This window comes from Lithobates pipiens, unplaced genomic scaffold (assembly GCF_037356315.1).
Source record: "Lithobates pipiens isolate NorthernLeopardFrog02 unplaced genomic scaffold, aLitPip1_a1.2 Scaffold_30, whole genome shotgun sequence".
NCBI classification, from domain to species: Eukaryota; Metazoa; Chordata; class Amphibia; order Anura; family Ranidae; genus Lithobates; species Lithobates pipiens.
Genome location: NW_027507791.1, coordinates 139,296,417 through 139,322,454, shown reverse-complemented (window position 1 = coordinate 139,322,454; position 26,038 = coordinate 139,296,417). Strand labels below are relative to the sequence as shown.

Sequence of the window (26,038 nt, the reverse complement as noted above, 5' to 3'; positions counted from 1 at the left end):
GTTTTCTAGGTGATGTGGAGGAAGATTCCCGTTTTACCAGTGAAAGTGCCCAGATCTTGATCGGGGAGATAATGGGGTGCAATAGGGATTTGGAAATTGTACAACAAAACATCAATGATGTTAAAAATAAAATGAAGAACATCATTGATGTTTTGGGGAGAGTGTGAAAACTAAAAAACTAGATAGGGTTTTATTTTTGCTTTTTAACATAAAAATTTTGTATTTTGCATAATTAAAAATTTGGAAGATGCACAGAGTGTGTAAACATGCACTATCTCCCATCATGGGGGATCAATGTACATGTTTTGTGGAAAGTGTCTGAGATGAAGGGGTTGCAGCCCCAAAGCATGTACATTGATCTCACATGATGGGAGTTAGCACATGTTGACACACTGTGTGCATCTTCCAAATTTGGATTTTTCAGGGGTCACACCCCATGTGATGAAAGAAATATCAGCCCAGTTTGTACATACTCAGGTCTGATATTCTCTTCACTTTTCCAAGTTGAACTTTGTAAGTTCCTGTGTTCTGTATTTTACAGTTTGATACATGCCTGTTTACACAAAAAAAAAAACAAGTAAAAAAAAATATGATTAAACTCTGTTTTGGATACCCAAAATCTCTTGGTTTGTTGTGAAAACCTTTAATAAACGCACATATGAATGTGCTTGTATTAAAAAGTTGAATTCTCAACAATGTGTGGCTTCCTTTTTCATTGGGCTTAAAATGTGTTTGTAGTCAAATTTGAGTTTGTGCTGAGGAGTGTGATTTGCACTCCACTTTGCACTCCAAGTGCAGTTTCAGGTGTACTTTTGCAGTACACTTGTAGTGCATAGTGGATGTGCCTTTAGTAGAAAGCACCCACAGTGATGTGTAAATTTGGACAATCATGCCATTTTCCTGCCATGGTGCTGAAAATGAGCATGATTTTGGTCAGTAATTCACTACATATATTAATTACAAAAACAAGGTGTGTGTGTAGCAGACCCACAACATAATAACATTATCTGAAGAAGAGACTGTCCCCTCATCTCGCTCTGAATTTGGTTTGCACTGTTGGTGAAAAAGGCACAACTTTAATAAAAATGGCAAAGTAGGAGGCCACAGTCTGCCATTCCTGTGGCGTTGAAGGACACTGTGTAGTGAAACAAGAACAAAAACTAGTAATTTGACAAATCAACATTGCATGCAGATTAGACACCCACATTTTTTGTCAAAATTAGTATAACATTTTGAGTATTTAAAGCCTAAAGTATAAGGTCCCCTTATGAGAGTCATATCCCCCCCCCCCCCCATCTGATGGGCCCTTGCTAAAAAATGAGGGGGGATAATGTGTGATACTTTGTGAAGCCCCTCCTTAGTTACACTATTGGCAGCCCACCGGACAGGTAAGAAGTGTCATAATAACAAAATGGAAGGACATTTTGACATTCTGCTATTACATAGCAAGAAAACTTATGTGTTAAAACAATAAAAAAATAGCATTTGAAAGTATTGAGGCAGGCCCTTACACTACATGCTTTGGTGAATTTGTCCATAAATGTGATCATGAAAAAGGTATTTAGAGTGTATATTGGGTTGGGTCAAGTCATGAGATATAAGATTGCTATCAGCTGAGGTAGCAGTTGGGGAGAGGGGGGTTACTAATGAGTTTGGCACAACTCCAAAAAAACTAAAAAAGGTCACTTTGCATGAACTGAAGCACACACATAACATTTGTAGACATTTTAGGGGGTGTTTAGGGGAAAGCAATACTATGGAGCTGCCAAAAGACATTGTTAACTGACTAGACTATAGTTTTAGGGGCCAAGAAGAGCATGGTGGGGAAGTTAGTGAGGCAAATATGCATGAGGACAAAGGGGCAGAGCATATGCATTAGAGCATATTGCAATGATGGTAATTAGGGAATGAGGAAAGAAATGCAAGACATTAGCAATCATGAAATACATAGAATGTGATGTTTAATGATAAAACTTAGCATAATATAGTCCTTCTGCAGGAGCTGAATGATGGCAGAACATGTCTCTGGAATAATGATCCCCAGAGCCTGGGAGGAGATGCCTGTAGAGAACTTGAGGTCCTGAAGGCTTCTCCCTGTCGCCAAGTAGCGCAACGTGGCGATGAGCCTCTGCTCCAGAGTGATGGCTTGCCGCATGCAGGTATCCTGCCTGGTGATATAAGGGGTCAGCAAAGCCAGCAGACGGTGAAAAACGGGGTCCGTCATCCTGAGAAAAATCCAGAAATTATCAGGATTATTCTCGCGGATCTCAAGGAGCAAAGGCATGTGGGAGAACTGGTGACGCTGGCGCAACCAATTCTTGGTCCACAAACGCCTCCCCTCCCTGTTCATGGACCGGGCTTGTGTCAAAGTCAAAGTAAGAACCCCAACACGAAGCCCCTGCACAGCACAAACTGTACGATGAGTATGTAGACAAAACATGTTTGGAAAACGGTCGGCTGGTCAGAACGGACACCAGAAAGCACCGATAAACAGCAAGGCCTGAAAGGACGACCTGAATAGCAGAAGCAAGCAGACAATAAAAAATGCCAAAGCGTACAATACCAAGATATAGTCCACAATGAGAAGCAAATACTTAATGACTGCACGCACTGATTATCAGATACGCAAAGACAAGCACAAACTAAAGAGCGGTAGCGATCTGAATCACTAATCTGAAAAGCGCGAATCGTCTCTCACCAAACTTCTACTAAAACACAAGATCAGCAGAAGGAGCCCAAAGGGTGCCGGGCATGGTGCTGAACTTCCCTTTTCTAGTCCCGCCATACACAGCTTACGTCACCGCGTTCTTGGCAACCGCTAAATCAGACAACTTGGCCCGACCGTGTGTATGCAACAGTTTTGGACACAATCAGTCGGACTAAATCCGACGGATTTGGTTGGCAAAATCTCCGACCGTGTGTATGTGGGCTTACAGGGCACCGCTGGTTCAGAGAACAAATCTGCTGAAGAGGCCATAGAGGAAGAAGAAGAGGAGGGGGTGGAGGAGAGAGCTGTGGCTGTGAGGCCGAGGCAGAAGTACAGTTAAATCACACTTGTTTAATAATAAAAGTAAAAAGAACAAACGTAGACAAAATGTTTAAAAAATTGCCACAGTTCAGTGACCGGAACGGATAGTCAGCCAAGCCAGAAGTCAGAAATCAATGTAGTGGAACAGCATGCAGGATCTGGAGCCAGAAGAGATATCAACAAAGCAAGTCTTAAACAGGATCGCAGAAGAGCGTCTCAATTTCTGTGATGTTGACCAAGGCAAAGGCAGAGCTCCTCTGAACTGGACGGCTTAAGTAGGCAGGACTGACAAGCAGGATATCAACAACAGATGAGTAACTATGAAGAGATAGGAGCTGGCAGGAGCTGAATGATGGCAGAACATGTCTCTGGAATAATGATCCCCAGAGCCTGGGAGGAGATGCCTGTAGAGAACTTGAGGTCCTGAAGGCTTCTCCCTGTCGCCAAGTAGCGCAACGTGGCGATGAGCCTCTGCTCCGGAGTGATGGCTTGCCGCATGCAGGTATCCTGCCTGGTGATATAAGGGGTCAGCAAAGCCAGCAGACGGTGAAAAACGGGGTCCGTCATCCTGAGAAAAATCCAGAAATTATCAGGATTATTCTCGCAGATCTCAAGGAGCAAAGGCATGTGGGAGAACTGGTGACGCTGGCGCAACCAATTCTTGGTCCACAAACGCCTCCCCTCCCTGTTCATGGACCGGGCTTGTGTCAAAGTCAAAGTAAGAACCCCAACACGAAGCCCCTGCACAGCACAAACTGTACGATGAGTATGTAGACAAAACATGTTTGGAAAACGGTCGGCTGGTCAGAACGGACACCAGAAAGCACCGATAAACAGCAAGGCCTGAAAGGACGACCTGAATAGCAGAAGCAAGCAGACAATAAAAAATGCCAAAGCGTACAATACCAAGATATAGTCCACAATGAGAAGCAAATACTTAATGACTGCACGCACTGATTATCAGATACGCAAAGACAAGCACAAACTAAAGAGCGGTAGCGATCTGAATCACTAATCTGAAAAGCGCGAATCGTCTCTCACCAAACTTCTACTAAAACACAAGATCAGCAGAAGGAGCCCAAAGGGTGCCGGGCATGGTGCTGAACTTCCCTTTTCTAGTCCCGCCATACACAGCTTACGTCACCGCGTTCTTGGCAACCGCTAAATCAGACAACTTGGCCCGACCGTGTGTATGCAACAGTTTTGGACACAATCAGTCGGACTAAATCCGACGGATTTGGTTGGCAAAATCTCCGACCGTGTGTATGTGGGCTTACAGGGCACCGCTGGTTCAGAGAACAAATCTGCTGAAGAGGCCATAGAGGAAGAAGAAGAGGAGGGGGTGGAGGAGAGAGCTGTGGCTGTGAGGCCGAGGCAGAAGTACAGTTAAATCACACTTGTTTAATAATAAAAGTAAAAAGAACAAACGTAGACAAAATGTTAAAAAAATTGCCACAGTTCAGTGACCGGAACGGATAGTCAGCCAAGCCAGAAGTCAGAAATCAATGTAGTGGAACAGCATGCAGGATCTGGAGCCAGAAGAGATATCAACAAAGCAAGTCTTAAACAGGATCGCAGAAGAGCGTCTCAATTTCTGTGATGTTGACCAAGGCAAAGGCAGAGCTCCTCTGAACTGGATGGCTTAAGTAGGCAGGACTGACAAGCAGGATATCAACAACAGATGAGTAACTATGAAGAGATAGGAGCTGGCAATTAGCCGACAGCTGAGCAGCCAGCTCAGGGAAGGAAGGGCTGAGCCCAGCCCTGACAGTACCCACTCCTCAACGGCCCTTCCCCCTTGGAGGACCACCGGGGCTTGAGGGGAAAACGTCTATGCAAATCACAGAGGAGGACAGGGGCATATACGTCTGAGGATGAGACACAAGAGCGTTCCTCCAGACCGTACCCTTTCCAATGCTATGGGTACTGTATGCAGCCACAGAACCTACGAGAGTCAACAATGGACTGTATTTCATACTCCTCGTGGTTTTCAACCGGTACCGGGTGAGCACGTGGCACCGAGGTGGTAAAGCGGTTGCAGACCAAAGGTTTTAATAAGGAGACATGAAATACATTCATAATACGCATATTAGAAGGAAGGTCTAATGTGTAAGCCACTGGGTTAAGCCTGCGAGGAAAGGCCCAATAAACCGAGGTGCGAACTTCAGTGAGGGAACACAAAGTCGGAGGTTGCGAGATGACAGCCAGACCCTGTCCCCAACCTGGTAGGAAGGTGCAGGCAGGCGCCTGCGGTTAGCATGTCAGAAAGCCTCCTGGACTTGTGCCCAAGTGGAACGAAGACCACGAAAATGCTCCTCTAACGCAAGAATACTCTGTGGAACAAACGAGTCAGGCAACATGGAAGGTTGGAAACCATAATTCACTATAAACGGGGACAATCAGGAAGCAGAGCTCAATGCACTGTTGTGAGCAAACTCTGCCCATGGTAATAGGTCTGACCAGTTGTTATGATGGTCAGAAATATAGCAATGTAGGAATTGCTCCAAGGGCTGAATGGCTAATTCTGCAGCCCCATTAGACTGCGGGTGATACGCAGAAGAGAAAGCAAGCTGAATTCCCAACTGTGCACAATAGTGTCGCCAGAACCGGGGCACAAACTGACTACCCCTGTCCAAGACAATTACCTTGGGTAGCCCATGTGAGCGAAAGATCTCCCGAGCAAAAATGGAAGCCAGTTCCTTAGAAGTGGGTAAATTCTTAAGTGGAATACAATGACACTTCTTTGAGAACCGGTCAACCACCATAAGGATAACTGTTGCCCTAGGAGTTGGCTAACTCCACAATGAAAGCCATAGACAGGTGGGTCCAGGGCCTCTCTTCATTGGGTATGGGTTGTAGGAGGCCCACTGGAAGGTGTCCTGGAGTCTTACTCTGGGCACACACGGAACAGGCAGCTACAAAGGCAGTTACATCAGCAATTAGACTAGGCCACCAGAATTGTTGGGAAATGGCCCAAAAGAGTTGATTCTTCCCAGGGTGACCAGCAGCCTTGGGAGAATGGTAAGTCTGGAGCACGGCAGTATGGAGACTCTCTGGGAGAAAGAAGCAGTCACAAGGTTTCTCAGGAGGAGCATGGACCTGAGCAGCAAGAATTTTGTCACCCAAAGGAGAAGTGAGACTGGTGCGAACCGTAGCCAGAATACGATCAGCAGGAATCACAGGAACCGGAACCGACTTCAACTTGAAAGCAAAGAAAAATTGTTGTGACAAGGCATCAGCCCTTACATTCTTAGTACCAGGTAAGAATGAGACAATGTAATTTGAAACTTGACAAAAAAAGAGCCCATCGTGCCTTTCTGGGAGAGAGGCGTTTAGCCTCAGACAGGAATGTGAGATTCTTATGGTCAGTAAGAATGAGAACCGGTACAGTGGTACCTTCGAGGAGATGTCTCCATTCTTTCAGGGCTAAAATGATCACCAACAGCTCTCTGTCACCAATCCCATAATTGCAGAAAGTGACAATTTCTTGGAAAAGTAGCCACTCAGAGGTAGGACATTGAGACAGGAGGGCGCCAACACCAGTCTCAGAAGTATCAACTTCAAGGATAAAAGGTAATGTAGGATCAGGATGTGCCAGCACAGAAGCAGAAACAGAGGCGGCCTTGAGACTCTCAAAGGCCTTAATGGACTCCGGAGACCAACTCTGTGGGTTACCATCCTTTATGGTCATATCTGTCAGGGGGACCATAGACGAGAAGTTCCGAATGAACTTCCGATAATAGTTGGCAAAGCCCAGGAAACAGAGGGCTGCAGAGGATGTAAACCCACGGGCGGGGACACTGTAGAACTGCCAAAAGTTTTTCTGGGTCCATTGAAAAACAAGCAGTGGAAATTACATAACCCAGGAATTTAACCTATTCCCAACGGATGAAACCTCAAGAAAGTGCGTCTGCAATATACTCCTCCATGGCCCTATCCTCCAAGACCAACAAAGGGTAAACCCGGCCACGAGGGGGTATGGCACCAAGTTGAAGGTCAATTGCACAATAATATGACCGGTGTGGAGGCAAACTACCGCCTTGACTTTTGTCAAAGACAACGCTAAAATTGCGGTGCTCCTCCGGGAGGGAGGAGAGTGAAGAGGTGCACAGGACCTTGGCTACCTTCTGGAAGCATGTCTTACTGCATTATGGCATCCAGGAGAGAACCTCAGCACGGAGCCAATCAAAAGAGGGTGTGTGCCTCTGTTACCAAGGATAACCAATAACCAGCGGGAACTTAGGTGAGGAAATAACTTTGGAACATCTAATGGTGAAGAGCACCTGCATCTATGGAAAATGGAACAGTCTCATGAGTCACATGGGCAGGCTGTAGAGGACTCCCGTCAAGAGCCTCATTGGCAAGTGGAGTGTCACGCAGCTGCAGCGGAATCAAGGGCTTTGATACAAAGGCAGCATCAATGAACAGGCCTGCAGCCCCAGAGTCGATTAGAGCCTGTATCTTAACGGACGATTCAGCCCAAGAAAGGGTAACCGAAACCAGGGGCTTATCCTTCTGGATAACTGGGGACAAAATAATGCCCCCTAAGGTCTGTCCATGACAGGACTTCAAGGTTCGGGTGTTCCCTGGACGGGCAGGACAAGACTTCATAAAGTGACCTGCCTGGCCACAATAAAGGGTTCATATTCACAGACCGACTCGGTACCAGGAGGCATGGAAGGTGAGGGAGGCAAGGGTGGGACTGCAAAGTTCGGAGACAAATGTACAGGAGGCTTCTGCAAGCACTCATTAAAAGGAAGTCTTTCTCTGAGTCTGGAGTCAATGAGGATGGGAAACGTGATCAACTTCTCTAGCTCAGTGGGTATATCTCAGGCTGCTATGTCATCCTTGATAGTATCCAAAAGACCATGAGAAAAATCAGCGACGAGGGCTTCATTGTTCCAAGCAACCTCTACTGCCAGAGTACGGAATTTAATGGCGTAATCGGCAACAGTTCTCGCACTCTGATGGTCATGAGGCACTTGGCAGCAGAAGCGGAGCATGCAGGATCGTCAAATACCCTTTTAAAAGAAGCCAAAAACTCTGGGTAACTCAAGACAACAGGTTTTTGTGTCTCCCATAGATGGTTTGCCCAGGCCAAGGGTCTCTCAGAAAGCAAAGCTATCATGAAACCTACTTTGCTTCTGTCTGTGGGAAACGCCTGGGGCAGCATCTCAAAGTATATCTCAACCTGGTTGAGAAACCCTATGCATTGGACTGGATTGCCCCCATATCGCTGGGGAAGCGTAGCGGAACCAGACATACCTCCTATAGGGGTAATACTCGAGGCAGGTACCTGCACAGAGACTGGAGTAGCAGCTGGGACAGCCTGCAACACAGGTTGTACTGGAGCAGCCACAGTGGGAGATTCCAGATGAGCCGTGCGACTCAGGAGCATTTGTAATGCCATTGCAAACTGATCCATGTGGTGATCCTGCTCATCCAATCTGGAAAAAATATTACCAACAAGTGGATTGACTGCATTTTCTGAATTCATGGCCTTCACCTACTACCAGAAACCATGAATCAGACTGAAACAGAAGTACAGTTAAATTTTGTTTAATAATAATAATAAAAAGGTAAACGTAGTCAAAACATAGCCAGAGTTCAGGAACTGTAATGGATAGTCAGACATGCCAAAACATCAGGGAGCCAGTGATGAACGTAGTAGAACAGTAAGCAGGATCTGGAGCCAGAAGGAATGTCAGCCAAGAAAGTCTTTAACAGGAACACAGGAGAGCTCTAGAGATGTGACCAAGGCGAAGGCAGAGATCATCTGGGCTGGACAGCTTAAGTAGGCAGGACTGAGGAGCAGGATATAATCAACAGGTGAGTCACTGTGGAGAGAAAGGAGCTGGCAATTAGCTGACAGCTGAACGGCCAGCATTGAGAAGAAAGGGCTTAGCCCAGCCCTGACAGTGCCATTCTGACTGAAGCCATTCTGACTGAAGATTATAAACTGCTGAATAAAAAACAGAGAAAGCTTTGCTGCATTTGTGTTTGTAACCAGAGTGCTGCTGGCTATGGTTTCTACAGGCAGGCACAGCACTGGATCGAGATCAGACTGAGGTAAGTAGAGAGGGATGAGGAGGTGATACACATACTGAAACATTTTTTACCTTAAACTGGTTGTAAACTCTGTTACACCACTTGTACCTACAGGTAAGCCTTACCTGGCATAAGGCTTACCCGTAGGTACTGTTAATATCTCCTAAAAAAATTTTAGGGTGCATTTTTTAAAGGAGATATTCAGAGTGCATGAAGCTGAAGACATCGTTGACGCATGCGCTCCGAAGGCCTAGCTTACAGTGCCGGACCTTCAGAGCCCATGCTAGAAATGGTGACTCCCACACACATGCACGGGAGTAACGTTATTGCGGCTCCAGCCACTCACAGCGCCAGAGCCCACAAACCCAGAAGAAAAACCGGGGGGAAGATGTCAGCTGTCTCAGCGGCGAGCGGGCGTCACTGGAAGGCTTCATTCTAAGGTAAGCATTTCATAATGTGCTAGTATATGATGCATACTAGCACATTATGCTGTTGTCTTAAAGTTTTTTTTTTATTTATTTATTCTTCATCAGATTACAAACACTTTAATGCAGGAAATTTATTCATGTAAAAAATGTTTAGGTTTTACAACAATTTTAAGCTGTATCTGCAGACAAAAATGTTATTTGTAGTTTTGAACAGAGTAGAAAACAGCTTTCTATCTGAGGTACCATCCCTCACTTCCTCTCCTAGTGAAAACATCACCATGGCAAGTAGGGTATTGGGAGGCTACATGTCTACGTTTGCCATGTCAATGTTGGAGATTTCCCTCTTTTTCTGCTACAGTGTCACTAACATCAACAGGATAGGGATATGAAATCTAAAAAAAAATGTAACTGGTGAACTGTTTTTTTGTTTTTTTGTTTTTTAGATTTCTCAATATTACCAGCAAACAGAGGTTAAAAATACTGTCAGAACCCTTACATAAAAGTAACCATAACAATACCAGGGCAAATTAGAAAAAGAAATACCATATTACACATGTCAGAGGCTACACATTTTTAAAAATATACCTCAGAGGCCAGCAATTACCTCTCTTTTTTGGCCCCCATAAAGTTAACAATACACCTCAGTACAAAATAAACTGTTCAAACAATACAGCAAATTTACACCAAAAAAAAATAAAAAAAATCAAGAAACCAAAAACAACAACTATTCTAGTCCCAGTAGTGTGTGTGTGAAACTGCTCCCATGATCCACAACCCAGGGGAATCTTATCCCTCTACATCCCTTGCCATAGCCTTTCAAATATCCACTTCCCCCTTTAATATATCAGTAGAATCAACCCAACGGAACCACACCTTCCTCATTTTTTTAACCACCTCAATACAGTACACTTACACCCCCTCCCTGTCTAGACCAATTTTCAGCTTTCAGCGCTCTCACAGTTTTAATGACAATTACACAGTCATGCAACACTGTACCCATATGAAACTTGCATCCTTTTTTTCACACAAATAGAGCTTTCTTTTGGTGGTATTTAATCACTAGTGTTTTTTTTATTTAAAAAAAACGTTTTGTGCTATAAATAAAAAAATGTTTCTGTCATGCAATTTAGCTAATTAGTAATTTTTCTTCATACATTTTGGCCATAATTTATACTGCTACATATCTTTGGTAAAAATAACCCAGATTAGTGTATAGCCACATACAGAGCACCAACATTGAAGTAGCACCTTCAGGCGTTCTACGAGAAAAAATGACACATCTCATTTCACAACCACCTATTACACTTTTGAAGGCCCTGGAGCACCAGGACAATGGAATTGCCCACAAAATTACCCCATTTTGGAAAGCAAACACCCCAACGTATAATCTGTGAGGCATAATGAGTCTTTTTAACTGTTAATTTTAATTTTTTTTCCAGAAGTTTTTGGAAAATGTGGAAAAAAATTAAACTTTTTTTTTTTTTTTTTTTTTTTACACAAAGTTGTCCATTTATAAGATATTTCTAACACATAGCATGTATATAGCAAAAATTACACCCCAAAACACATTCTGCTACACTTCCCGAGTATGGTGATACCACATGTGTGAGACTTTTACACAGCCTGATCACATAGAGAGGCCCAACATTGAAGTAGTACCTTCAGGCGTTCTACGAGCATAAATAATACATCTCATTTCATTCCTACCTATCACACTTTTGAAGGTCCTGGAGCACCAGGACAGTGGAATTACCCACAAAATGACCCCATTTTGGAAAGCAAACACCTCAATGTATATTCTATGAGGCATGGGCTGAAAATAGGTACTCCAGTACTCTGATGGGCTGCAGATAGGTACTCGGGTACTCTGATGGCCTGGTGACAGGTACTCGGGTACTCTGATGGCCTGGTGATAGGTACTCGGGTACTCTGAAGGCCTGGTTATAGGTACTCGGGTACTCTGAAGGCCTGGTGACAGGTACTCATGTACACTGATGGCCTGGTGACTGGTATTTGAGTACTCTGAAGGGCAATGACAGATACTCAGGTACTCATATGGACTGTGACAGGTGCTCAAGTACTCATATGGACAGTGACAGGCACTCAGGTACTCATATGGACTGTGACAAGTACTCTGTTACTCAGTTGAACTGTGACAGGTACTCATATGGACTGCGACAGGTATTCAGATGGACTGGCAGGTACTCAGGTACTCGGGTACTCAGATGAACTGTGACAGGTACTCAGGTACTCATATGGACTGTGACAGGTACTTGGGTACTCTGATGGACTGTGACAGCTACTCGGGTACTCTGATGGTCTACGACAGGTACTCGGGTACTCTGATGGACTGTAACAGGTACTCAGGTACTCAGGTACTCAGATGGACTGTGACAGGTACTCAGGTATTCAGATGGACTGTGACAGGTACTCGGGTACTCATATGGACTGTGACTGGTACTCGGGTACTCTGATGGATTGTGACAGGTACTCAGGTACTCATATGGACTGTGACAGGTGCTTGGGTACTCATATGGACTGTGACAGGTACTTGGGTACTCTGATGGACTACGACAGGTACTCGGGTACTCATATGGACTGTAACAGGTACTCAGGTACTCAGATGGACTGTGACAGGTACTCTGGTATTCAGATGGACTGTGACAGGTACTCAGGTACTCTTATGGACTGTGACTGGTACTCGGGTACTCTGATGGATTGTGACAGGTACTCGGGTACTCAGGCTCTCATATGGACTGTGACAGGTGCTTGGGTACTCATATGGACTGTGACAGGTACTCGGGTACTCTGATGGACTGTGACAGGTACTCAGATGGACTGTGACAGGTACTCGGGTACTCATATGGACTGTGACAGGTACTCTGATGGACTGTGAGTGACAGGTACTCTGATGGGTGGTGACAGGTCCTCTTTATTGGGAGGGGGCAATCAGTGTGATTGGTGTGTACTGTAAGCAGTAACAAGATGTTACCCAAATCTGCTTCTCACACACGATCGGTGTGTGAGGAGGAGAACCCAGTAACATCTCGTTACGGCGGTTTGTTGACATTTAGTGTTCGTCTTTGAAAGGATCACAGCCGACAACGTAGGTAAATAGCCGACCAATGGCTGTTTACCAGCGTCGGTGACGAGCAGTGTTTCCGGGAACACGCCGCCACCAACGTGCATGCGAAGTGGGGGTGGAACCATCTGTGAATCACGTGGTAAACAGCCATATACAATGGTTGTTCACCCCCCTCGGTAGCGAGCAGTGTCTCCGTGACACACTGCCACAGAAGGAACAGGAATGTGCACGCACGATCGCGCGCATTCCCTGTTTAAATGGGAGGACATAATATGACACCCTCCCACCACAAGAGCCGCACTGCAGAAGAATTTAGGAAAGAATATCATTTTAAATAAATGTATCCACCCCATGAGGGTAAGCAGTAAAACCTGCCATAAAACCTTCCCGAAACACACAAACCACCGGCGATAAATTATCTAAGAATTTACAGTAGATACAGCAGTTTAATTTTGACCCTCAAATACCGAAAAGATGTGGACAACTAAATATGGCAATCACCTGGAACAGTTGGAACACCATCAATAGGGAATAAGGACGAGGTAGATCAATTTATACAGAACCCGGAATAGTCCCCAAGCACCTGAATGAGGGTAAAAGTGACAGAGAAAGAGGGACCCTAATCCTGCAGGTACAGGAGGTTGTCGTCAGCATACAATGGTACACGTTCCTCTAGCTGGCCCAGACGTAAGCTAGAGAGATTAGTATCCACACGTAGCTTTGTGGTTAATGGCTCAATGGCCAGGGCAAATAGAAGAGGGGATGGGGGCACATAGGATCATAATTTATTTTTCCTATATATAAAAGCCATACCCATGACACAAACTTAGACCCAAATCCATAGCGTTCAAGCAAACAAAATAAAAAAGGCCACTCTACCGAGTCAAAGGCCTTCTTGGTATCCATGGAGGCCACTAGCCTTGCACCAGAGTTATAATGTATAGACTGCAAATTTAGAAAAAGACGTCTTATATTCATCTGAGCAAACCTGCCCGTTTGCATTAACATGTTTCAAAAAACCTCCTGTAATCTACCTGCCAGGATCTTAGAGGTTTTGTGTCAACATTCATCAGTGAGATCGGACGATAGGAATCACATTCCTTAGTATCCTTCCCACTCTTAGGTATCAAAACCACAAGAGCCTCCCGCATAGAGGGTGGCAAGCTACCCTCCTTCCTCACTGAGTTGAACACCTGGAGCAATCTAGGGGCCAACAAGTCCCCAAACGTTCCATATCACCCTAAGGGCAGGCCATCAAATCCAGGAGATATCCGAGGAGAAAAGGAAGCAAATCGCTGTTTCAATCTCTTCCAACATAATGTCCCTATGCATCAATCCACGGTCATCATCTGACACCCCGGGGAGATCAAGAGCAGCCTGACTTGCAATAGCACGGGACGCATACAGATCTTTATACAGTATCTCACAAAAGTGAGTACACCCCTCACATTTTTGTAAATATTTTATTTTATCTTTTCATGTGACAACACTGAAGAAATGATACTTTGCTACAATGTAAAGTAGTGAGTTTACAGCTTGCATAACAGTGTAAATTTGCTGTCTCCTCAAAATAACTTAACACACAGCCATTCATTTCTAAACTGCTGGCAAAAAAAAGTGAGTACACCCCTAAGTGAAAATGCCCAAATTGGCCCAATTAGCCATTTTTCCTCTCCAGAGTCATGTGACTCATTAGTGTTACAAGATATCAGGTGTAAATGGGGAGCAGGTGTGTTAAATTTGGTATTATCACTCTCACTCTCTCATTCTGGTCACTGGAAGTTCAACATGACACCTCACGGTAAAGAACTTTCTGAGGATCTAAAATAAAGAATTGTTGCTCTACATTAAGATGGCCTAGGCTATAAGAAGATTGCCAATACCCTGAAACTGAGCTGCAGCACGGTGGCCAAGACCATACAGCCGTTTAACAGGACAGGTTCCACTCAGAACAGGCCTCGCCATGGTCGACCAAAGAAGTTGGGTGCACGTGCTCAGCGTCATATCCAGAGTTTGTCTTTGGGAAATAGACGTATGAGTGCTGCCAGCATTGCTGCAGAGGTTGGAGGGGTGGGGGGCTCAGCCTGTCAGTGTTCAGACAATACTCCGCACACTGTATCAAATCGGACTGCATGGCTGTCATCCCAGAAGCCTGTTCTAAAAATGAGGCACAAGAAAGCCCGCAAACAGTTTGCTGAAGACAAGCAGACTAAGGGCATAGATTACTGGAACCATGTCCTGTGGTCTGATGATACCAAGATAAACTTATTTGGTTCAGATGGTGTCAAACGTGTGTGTTGCCAACCAGGTGAGGAATACAAGGATAAGTGTGTCTCGCCTACAGTCAAGCATGATGGTGGGAGTGTCATGGTCTGGGGCTCAGAAGCGTATCTAGGGTATGGCAGCCATGGCAAGTGCCATTGGCGCCATGGGGGGGGGGCGCGGCAAAAAAGCCACCCTGCACAAAAAAAAGTCCCACCCATCCTCTCATGGCTGCCTCCCGCACAATCTAGTCCCCAGCGCCACGGCCGGCCTGCTGGAGCATGGCCCTGGCACAGCACTTCATTAGCAACAGGCGCCTCCATGATGGCCGATGAGTTGGCTCTCAAGCTTTCACACTGGGTTTGCAGCTGAGGCTTTTTTCAAGCACTATGCAGGCACTATTTTTAGCGCTTTTAGCGTCTGAAAAACGCCTCAGTGTGCAAGGTGTCTTAAAGTCTTCATGTGAGCTTCTGCATGTGTGCTAAGCAGACAGGGCCGGTGCTACCACTAGGCAAACTAGACAGCCTAGGGCACCCAGCCACTGGTGATCCTACTCCCTCTATACCTCTGTACAGTGTCAAAGGTGCTGGTGCAGCATTTTTGGGTGCTGTTACTGTATTTATGGATGCTGGTGTTACTGCATTTTTGGGTGCTCATGTTATAGCATTTGCAATTTGTTAATTGGAAGATTAAAGAGTTTGACTTGTAGTTTTGTTAGCTGTTTTTTTTTGTTAAGGTTAGCTGAAAGATGGGTTTCAAATGTTTTGACAGGGGCGCAGTTTCAGTTCTTGCCATAGGCACCATTTTCACTAGATAGGCCTCTGCTGGGGTGCATGAGTTCTGCCGGTGTCCTGCTGAGAAAGTTCCCCTGGCGGATAAGGACCCCCCTGTACTGCCCATGCGCTACGCCCATGCAGTACGAACGACTATGGAGCCGCCAAAAGTCTCAGAAGATGAACAGCTGATCGTCAGCTCTGCACGGCGCCTGCCCACTACATTCGGCCCTAAGTCCAGGTTCAAGCCCGACCATCCAAGTGGACATTGAGTTAGAATATAAATATGCCGAGCGAAGCGAGCCTGTGCCCAAAGTGTGGCGAGGGGCCCTGTTGCAAAGTGTAAAAAGTATTTTTTTACATGATGCCATTTAGGATGTTGGCAGCAATAACACATTAATCAATTTCTCAAGATTTTTTCTTCTGTTACAAAGTGTTTTTTTACAATAGTGTTGGCATGCAGGCGCCGTGTACAGCTTACTCACAGGTGTTCAGCTTCGGCTATTTTCGGCGGCTCCGTTGGGGTTCGTACTGCGCAAGCGCTGCGCAGTACATGGGGGTCAATATCCACCAGGGGGAACTTTCTTAGCAGAACACCGGCACTGAGGAGCTACAGTTCATCAAGGGAACCATCAATGCCAACATGTACTGTGACATACTGAAGCAGAGCAGGATACCCTCCCTTTGGAGACTGGGCTGCAGGGCAGTATTCCAGCATGATAATGACCCCAAACGCACCTCCAAGATGACCACTGCCTTGCTATAGAAGCTTAGGGTAAAGGTGATGGACTGGCCAAGCATGTCTCCAGACCTAAACCCTATCGAGCATCCTTGGGGCATCCTCAAAGGTAAGGTAGAGGATTGCAAGGTCTGTAACATACACCAGCTTTGTGATGCCATCATGAAAGTGTGGAAGAGGAGTCCAGTGGCAACCTGTGAAGCTCTGGTGAACTCCATCCCCAAGAAGCTTAAGGCAGTGCTGGAAAATAATGTTGGCCACAAAAAATATTGACACTTTGGGCACAATTTGGACCTTTTCACATAGGGGTGTACTCACTTTTGTTGCCAGTGGTTTAGACATTAATGGCTGTGTGTTGACTTATTTTGAGAGGACAGAAAATGTACACTGTTATACAAGCTGTACACTCACTACTTAACATTGTAGCTAAGTGTAATTTCTTCAGTGTCGACACATGAAAAGTTCTAATAAAATATTTACAAAAATGTGAGGGGTGTTCTCATGGTTATGCAGTAATCTTTTTCTGTGAGCTTACCTCTCCTCATATGTTCAGACTAAGAGGCCAGCCACTCTCACCTGGCTGTTTTTATAACCTCTCCTCTAAGCATGGTTCCACCCCAGGCCCTATCAGGGAACCCTATATTAACCTGTGCACTGCAAGCCAGCGGTGCTGATCAACCATTGTGTATTCATTGTGTGTTTGGCTTCCTGTTTCCTGCTTGCTGTGTGCTCTTCGTCTGTCTCTGTTACCGATCTTGGCATGTTTTCGACTATTCCTGTCTGCTCGTGACCCTGACCTTTTGGTGTGTCCCCGACTATCCCTGTTTGCCCTGTGACCCTGAACCTTTGGCGTGTACTCTGTTCCTCTCTGCTAGTTGCCTTGACCTCTGCCTTATCCCTTTACTATTCTTGTTCCAGCCTGCTGCTTCCTTCTTCTGTAATCTACCATGAGTGTGAGCTGTGAGACCCTAGGGGCTGCGACCTGGAGTCAGACCACAGCTCAGTCCATCCTCACCACTAGAGGCTCTGGTGAACACCTGCTGGCTCTTAGACTCCAAGCCCTGGGGAATCTATGCCCCAGCTCCCATTGGGATCTGTGTTAGTGATCCTGTAGACCTGTGTCCTGAATCTCCCTGGGTACAATCCGCAGCAGTCAGTCCTAAGGTCCACTACCTATCGGTGCACTTCCGACTCCTACGGAGTGCATCTGTCACCTGGTCTCAGGTGACCTGACAGGTGTACTCACTTTTGTGAGATACCGTAGGAGGAAACAAAAGCTTGCATAATATCAAGCGAGTCACTTGCATCCCCTCCCTGCGGCAAACGAATACCAGCTATAGGCACTGGTACATAGTCAGGTCTCCCCAGGTATGCTAGCAAATGACTATTCTCGTCTCCAAACTCGTATACACTGCCATTTGTCAAGCCTATTCTTGGTGGTTTGGGCAGACAAGACCGAGTGGAGTTCACGGGTCGCCTGATGCCAATCCGCCAATCTACCTGATGTAGGTTCACGGACATCAGCAAGAGAAACCGACATCTCTTCCTGTCTGTAAAATTGCTACTATGAATTTTGCTACTATGTAATACATTTATAATCATGTGTAATACTGATTTTTTAAGTGATTGGCTTCATGTAAAGTTCCGTTGTCCCTCCGACACTGTAGAAGCTAGCTGACGCTTGAAACTTTGTGTCTGAGAAATGAAAACCCCCCTCATAGTAGCCTTACAGGCCTCCCATTAGAGCAGTTGGGATCAACTGATGTGGTGTATCTGGATTTTGCAAATGCATTTGATACAGTTCTCCATAAACATTTACTGTACAAAATAAGGTCCCTTGGCATGGGCCATAAGGTGAGTACATGGATTGAAAACTGGGTACAAGGGCGATTTCAGAGAGTGGTGATAAATGGGGAGTACTCAGAATGGTCAGGGGTGAGTAGTGGGGTCCCCCAGGGTTCTGTGCTGGGACCAATCCTATTTAATTTGTTCATAAATGACCTGGAGGATGGGGTAAACAGTTCAATCTCTGTATTTGTGGACCATAATAAGATAAGCAGGGCAATAACTTCTCCGCAGGATGTGGAAACCTTGTAAAAAGATCTGAATAAATTAATGGGGTGGTCAACTACATGGCAAATGAGGTTCAATGTAGAAAAATTTAAAATAATGTATTTGGGTGGCAAAAATAGGAATGTAATCTATACACCGGGGGGAGAACCTCTGGGGGAATCTAGGATGGAAAAGGACCTGGGGGTCCTAGTAGATGATAGGCTCAACAATGGCATGCAATGCCAAGCTGCTGCTAACAAAGCAAACAGAATATTGGCATGCATTAAAAAGGGGATCAACTCCAGAAATAAAATAATTCTCCCACTCTACAAGACTCTGGTCTGGCCGCACCTGGAATATGCTGTCAAGTTCTGGGCACCAGTCCTCAGGAAAGATGTACTGGAAATGGAGCGAGTACAAAGAAGGGCAACAAAGCTGATAAAGGGTCTGGAGCAGTGTTTCTCAACTCCAGTCCTCAAGGCGTCCCAACAGGTCATGTTTTCAGGCTTTCCATTATTTTGCACAGTTGATTTGATCAGTTTCACTGCCTTAGTAATTACCACAGCCATTTAATCTGAGGGAAATCCTGAAAACATGACCTGTTACACTGGTAAACACTGGTATGGAGGATATTGGTTATGAGGAAAGGTTGCGAGCACTGAACTTATTCTTTCTGGAGAAGAGACGCTTGAGAGGGGATATGATTTCAATATACAAATACCATACTGGTGACCCCACAATAGGGATAAAACTTTTTTGCAAAAGGGAGTTTAACAAGATACGTGGATACTCATTAAAATTAGAAGAAAAGAGGTTTAACCTTAAACTACATAGAGGGTTCTTTACTATAAGAGCAGCAAGGACGTGGAATTCCCTTCCACAGGCGGTGGTCTCAGCGAGGGGCATTGATAGTTTCAGGGAACTATTAGATAAGCACCCAAACGACCACAACATACAGGGATATACAATGTAATACTGACATATAATCTCACACATAGGTTGGACTTGATGGACTTGTGTCTTTTTTCAACCTCACCTACTAACTGGCACCATTCTCCACCCAGTAAAAACGTATAGCTTGTGTGCATGCAATCTTAACATACTCTTTCTGCAACCAATTAACCTCCATACCCCAGTGACGGCAAACCCCGCTGGACACCCAGATGAAGATGTAGGGATAAAGGAGAGTGATCAGAGATCACTCTGGGGAGATATTGGACCAAGTCAAGCAAGCCCACCCCTGCCCCTTCAGCAAATACAGTGTCAATCCTTGATAGTGACTTATGTGTCTCTGAATAACAAGAATATTCTCTGATGTCTGGAGGCTTATATCTCCAGACATCCAGGAAACTAAGTAGACAGCCATACCACAAAAAGGACAGGAGGCCCGGAAGATCCCGTCCTCCTATCCATGAAGGGATCCACCACTGCATTAAAGTCCCCCCGAAATAAAGACCTTTCCTTAGGCGACCGCCAAAGTCACCTTAATCATGTCATCTAAATGAGTACACGAAAAGGGGGAGTCACATAGACATTAACCAAAGTTAAAAATACATTCCAGACTTTGATTACCAAAATAACGAAACAACCGCATGGGTCGGTTTTAACAGCTAGTAAAGAAATGGGCAGCATCTTTGTCACCAGAGTGGATACCCCCCCAGCATAGGAAGAAAAAGTAGCATAATACGCCCCAGGTATATGAGCCCTTTTTAAATGAGAACTTTTTTACATGTTTTTTTTTTTGCTAAATTCATACCTTCGCTGAATATGCCATCCATCTTGTTAACTCAGTAGTTTCCTTGAAATAGAGAGACCACCAGTTTGTACCACTTATGGAGGCGGTACAGGCCGCATCCTAAAAACGACTGCCCCTCTGGGCTGCTCTGAAAGGCTGCATCCAAAATGCGGGTTACGCTGCCTGTGAAATAGTTTAATATGCATAAGATAGTGAGGCTTGCAAAAGCCACTCAGTGTGTGAAACTGTCAGGTAATATAACTTGCTTGCAGGGAGAAGAGCAGCTGTCAGAACTGAGTGATGACGTCGGGGTGGCCAGGGCCAAACAGCTATCAAACTCCAGCCAATGGGATGATGACTGGGCAGGCCACTATGTTTCTGTGCCTCTGCCCCCCTTTCTTAAGCAGCCCAATCATTGGCTAGTGTTTGATAGCTGCTCGGTCCTAACCAAACCCAACATTGCCACTGAGTTTCGACAGCTGCCCTTCTCCCTGCAAACAGTTACATTACCTGACAGTTTCAAACACTGAGCGGCTTTTGCAAGCCTCACTATCTGCTGCATGTGAAACTTCGCCTCTCCTCTGTAAGTGCCATAAGTGCCGCCAATCAGTACCCATCTGTGCCACCCATCAGTGCCACTTATCAGTGCCCATAAGTGCCACCTATCAGTGCCCAGCAGTGTCCATCAGTATTGCCAATCAGTTCCCATCAGTGCTGCCTATCAGTGTCAATCAGTGCTGCCAATCAGTGCACATCAGTGCCGCCAATCATTACTCTCATGCCAGAGCTCCAGGATTCCGCACATACACAGACACACATTAACATCGGGGGTACAAAACACTTAAGGTAAGGGATAATAAGCGAGTCACACACAGTCCCAGGACCATAAAAAAACAAAAACAAGTCCAAAAATTAGCTGTAGAAAGAGCAAAATCCTAAAAAAAAAAAATCCACGAATGGGGAACAGAGGTGAAACCCCTGAGGAAATTTCATGGGCCCATACAGGCCTACAGCAACAGTTCTTGGGAGTTCAAACTTCCCTTAAGGAGCAAATAGTAAAATGTTAGAAAGAAACAAAAACAACAAAAAATGCTTGCAAACATTAATGTATATGAGTAAAATATACTGAGCATGGTTCCAAAAGTCTCAAGACTTCTCCAAGTAACAGAAACAGGACAGAAAATAACAGGAGCCAAAAGGAAAAAAATTAAACAGCTTTAGCTCGGTATAATCAGAAACATCAGCAGGGGAAAATAACCCACCCCCCCATCCCATATGCCACATAGGAGAGCTATCCCCCCAAGGACTACCGAGAGCATCAAGCCCTCTATAGGCATCAGTCAGGTTGGTAAAGTAATAGGCTTTCCCCTTATCCACTACCCTCAATTTGGCTGGGTATACAACATGCTGTAAATCATATTTAGATCCCGGACACGCTTCTTCACACGCTTAAAACTGGCCACCTGTTTCTGTGTAGCAACAGAAAAATCAGGTTAGATAGCGATGCGACAGCCATTAAATGTCAGCTCAGGACAACTTCTTGCAGCCCACAGTATGTTTTCCTGATCACGAAAATGGAGGATTCTGCAACCATGGGACAAGGAATCGCTGAGCTGGAATACGATGGGCACGCTAGATGGCAAACAATCTGGTAAAGGTATCTGCCTCCATATTTTCACTAAGCCATCTCTCCAGGAAATCTTCAGGATGCCAACCTTATGCGCCTTCTGTGAAGCCTACCAGAGGAATGTTATTTATGTTCATACGGTCCTCCGTATCCGCCATTTTCGCAGTGTGCTCAGAAAGGGCCTTTTTAGAGATCTGAGCTTCCAAAGGTCTGACGGTGTCCTCCAGAACAGTGGTCCTCAAGTACCCACAATGGGCCATGTTTTGGGAACTTCCCTTAGATAAAATAGCTCTTACAAGTACCATGTCATTGATATTGATTTAAAGCAGCTGTGCAAAATAAAGGAAAACCTGAAAACATGGCTCATTGGGGGTACTTGAGGACTGAGGTTGAGAACCACTGCTTCAGAACACTGTTCACCGACAGCTGTCCACTCTCTCACTTTTTGGACATCCTGCTTTGGAAAGGAGAATTCTAACTTCAAGCCTTCTATGTGGTCTGTCACAGTGGACTGGCAGAGATATATAGCAGCCATTATCTGTTTAAGTAAGGGTTTAGGATCCCCCTTTAACTCCTGCTCACACTGTGCAGACCTATTTCCCAGCTTTTCCAGTGACTTCCCCTGGGTTTTAGCCGATTACATTGGGTGAGAGGACTCACCCAACCTGGTGCAGCATTATCCTCCATGCCCCTGACCTGGAGCTGTGCGCTGTGTATCTCCACAGCCGTGGCCGCATGGCTGCTGGCACCATCTTGGGATCACCAAGCAAACATTTCCAGTCGCTATCCCAACGGTTTAGACACCTCCTGTCCATACTTCAGCATCCCAGCAGACACTGGAGGGATCACTGACAAAGGAAGCTAATAGCGGGCACTCTGCTCACAGGATCACTGTAGAATTAGATACTCACAGACAGAGCTTTCTCTCTGCGCTGCCCATGTCTGGCATCTGTTCTTTATTTACTTTATGCAAAAAAGGTTAGAGACTCGCTTTAAAGCTGACATTTCATCTTTTTACATTTAGACCCCCTCTCCCTTTATCCACATGCTAATTATTATTTTTTTATTATTTTTTTTAGAAAACCCTTTATGTTGTCTGTACATACCTTATTTTAGAGCCAGTGATGTCATCACTGTGTTTTTATGTTTCTCAATGCAATGCAGGCAGATCACGGCTGGTGGGAGGGACCGGCAGGGTGCTGTACATAGCTTCCTGAAAACATCACAGCACCCCATCTTAGTACTCCTCTCAGGAGCCCTCAGCCCTGATGCAAATGGTAAGCGGTCTTTTTGGCGGAGGTATGCAAATATCAAAGTGCCTTGATGAGTAGTCTGGAGAAAGAGGCAACCCTAGGCAGGTTTCATTTACATGCAGACTGCCATGGGCAATGCCCACATGTCAAAATAAATGATGCTAGATGTTCCACTGCCAGTAAATGACTTGCTGCAGATTTTGAGATACTCACGTTAAGCAATTTCAGTACAGGAGAGGATCCTCTACAACTGTGCAAGACTGAAGGTAAGGCTGGAGTTCAACATTAATATTAAATAACTTGAAATTTAAGTCGTAGCTTCCTGTTCACATGAGTCCCGCTGAAAAAAGCCTGACGTTTTTCTGTTGCGCTACAATATTTAATATTAAGAAAACCTGTATGAAAACGTACCGAGCCTGCCAATGCTGAACACTCTATTTAAAATCACTTGTTGTCTGACTATTATGTAGATCCAAAGGCTTTAATACTTACCTGTTGGTTATGGAGATCAAGACACTTGGACACAAGACTGACTTCACTAGCTGCATGCTTGTCCAGGGTTTGTTATTCAGAATAATGAAGACGGAGATAACCAGTCAACAAACATTATTAAAAGGAAGTGGACTATGACTGAGTTTTTTTTCTCAGTAAGCGTTTGTAACTATTTATAAATCAGACAAATTCCACGTTAGCAGTGTGTGGACGATTGTAATGTTAATGAACTATAAAACTGTTGGTGTTATCTTGCAGCTTATCCCTTTAGAGTGATATAAGATAATATGTGAACATTTGATCTCTATCTGGCCTGGAACATTGAAACACAAGAAGCTGGCAGAGACTTTGCTTCCTTGTAGCTGTACCTTTGTCACAGTCTTTCCCTGTCTCCTGATCACATGTATTTGGATCCTCTGCAGACCTACTTCATTTAGGAGAAAATTGGATCAAACGGAACAAACTCACAGGTCAGTGTTTCCGAGAGTGACAATGGCTACCAGTGACAGCACTGCTCCTCGGGTCACCTTCTTAAACGTAGAAAAACAAGACGATGAAGACAAGACATCCAAGAACCTGGGGAAACTCACAGTGAAATATAACCGCAAGGAACTGCAGCGCAGGATTAAACTAGAAGAGTGGATTGACGCTCAAATACAAGAACTTTACCAGACCAAGGTGAGGTTATAGCACATGATGGTTTTTCTTTACTGCTAAAGTAGTCCACCTAGAATCTTGCAGCTCAATAGCCAAATTCTATATAAAATGCATTGCAGATTGCAGTAACTGCACTGATACTATAATTGTGTTGTATCATGCAATATTATTAAATGAGATAAAAATGCTTGTGAGTTGTTATCAAAAAGAGAAAAGTCTAGCATTTTTTCCCTCGCTGCGACATGAGTCGCGGCAATATGAACTGTTCCATTGCTAGCAATGAATGCGACTTGCCATGCGATTTAACAGTTTCAAATTGTATGACAAATCACACTAGTTTGAACGAGGGCTTAGTCCACTATGATCAATAGTGATTAAAATAAACAATAGTCCCATGCAAATGTTTGTGGACTTTCTTCATCCAAAATCCAAAGAGTAACACTGATATGCGTGTATTACCTTCCACCAAAAATGAGATTGTGCACTCACCACATGGACGTGCTGCTAAAGAATGAAGCAGCAAAACAAGTTCAATCTGTGATCCCTGGATCCATCCACTCAATAGGTTTGGCACTGTTAAAATCCTCTTCTCTCATGGGAGGCAGTATATGCACTAAGCACTCATAAGACACCAGCAGCCAAGAGATAATAAAGCTATATAGTGTAGTATTTATTTTAAACCTTGTGTTACAAAGTGCAAAACCAGTATTTTTAACCACTTCAGTCTCGGAAAGAGCACTTTTTGCAATACAGCACTGTGTCGCTTTAACTGACAATTGCGCGGTCTTGCGAAGTTGCACCCAAACAAAATTGACGTCCTTTTTTTCCCACCAATAGAGCTTTCTTTTGGTGATACTTGATCGCCTCTGCATTTTTTTTATTTTTTGCGCTATAAACATAAAAAAGAGCGCCAATTTTGAAAAAAAAGCTATATTTTTTACCTTTTGCTATAATAAAATGCCCAAAAAATAAATCAAAAATAAATGTCTTCCTCGTTTTAGGCTGATATGTATTCTTCTGCATATTTTTGGTAAAAAAAAAAATCGCAATAAGCGTATATTGACTGGTTTGCGCAAAAGTTATAGCTTCCACAAAATAGAGGATAGATTTATGGCATTTTTAATATATATTTTTTTTTTACTTGTAATGGCGGCAATAAGCAATTTTTCATCGGGACTGCAATATTGTGGCAGACAAATCGGACAGTTTTGACACATTTTTGGGACCTGTGACATTTATACAGCAATCCGTGCTATAAAAATGCACTGATTATTGTATAAATGACACTAGCAGGGACGGGGTTAACACTACGGGACGATCAAGGGCGTTAACTGTGTTCCCTAGGTGTGTTCTAACTGTAGGGGAATGGGACTGACTAGGGAAAGAGAGAGATCAGTGTTCATACAAATCCCCTGAAAGAACTGGGATTTGTGTGTTTACACACACAAATCCCCATTCTCATTCTTTAACGAGCAATTGCGGGTGCCCAGTGGTCATTGCGTCTGCCGGGCACTCGCATCAGCTCCAGGGACACACTTCAGGCGCGCACGCATGCCACCGGAGGCATCTTAAAGAGCCAATGGCTCACGCAGAGGAGCCAACCTGCTGCAGTATAACTGCGGTGGCTGGTCTGGAAGCAGTTAAACATTGTGCTACAAAGTGCAAAGCCAGTACTTTTAAAACATCCCTAAATAAAAGAGTTCATCCAAAGCCGCATGTAAGCACTTACATCAAATGCCGCCACAGACCTGATTGGTGTGGCTGCGTGATGTCATGCTCTATGTTCCTTTCAACGCATTTCCTGCTCCTGCGCATCTTCAGGGGACTCAAATACAAGAACTTTACCAGATCAAGGTCAG

General features: G+C 44.7%; 1 protein-coding gene and 1 long non-coding RNA gene across 3 annotated transcripts in view; one reads left to right on the top strand and one right to left on the bottom strand.

Annotated features, from left to right (window-relative positions):
• LOC143943263 (uncharacterized) overlaps positions 1 to 24,821 on the bottom strand; it is a 133,460-nt gene extending 108,639 nt beyond the window's left edge. Inside the window, exon 1 of the long non-coding RNA XR_013264901.1 lies at positions 24,669 to 24,821. This is a non-coding gene — a long non-coding RNA (uncharacterized LOC143943263). The remainder of the gene's footprint in view (positions 1 to 24,668) is intronic.
• Positions 23,774 to 26,038, top strand: part of PPP1R14D (protein phosphatase 1 regulatory inhibitor subunit 14D) — a 54,185-nt gene continuing 51,920 nt past the window's right edge. Inside the window, exon 1 of one of the 2 annotated variants that reach the window (XM_077464911.1) lies at positions 23,774 to 24,200. In XM_077464911.1, coding sequence (XP_077321037.1) covers positions 24,015 to 24,200 — 186 coding nt within the window. In that variant the 5' untranslated portion in view covers positions 23,774 to 24,014. The remainder of the gene's footprint in view (positions 24,201 to 26,038) is intronic. The other variant, XM_077464910.1, reaches the window with a different exon arrangement.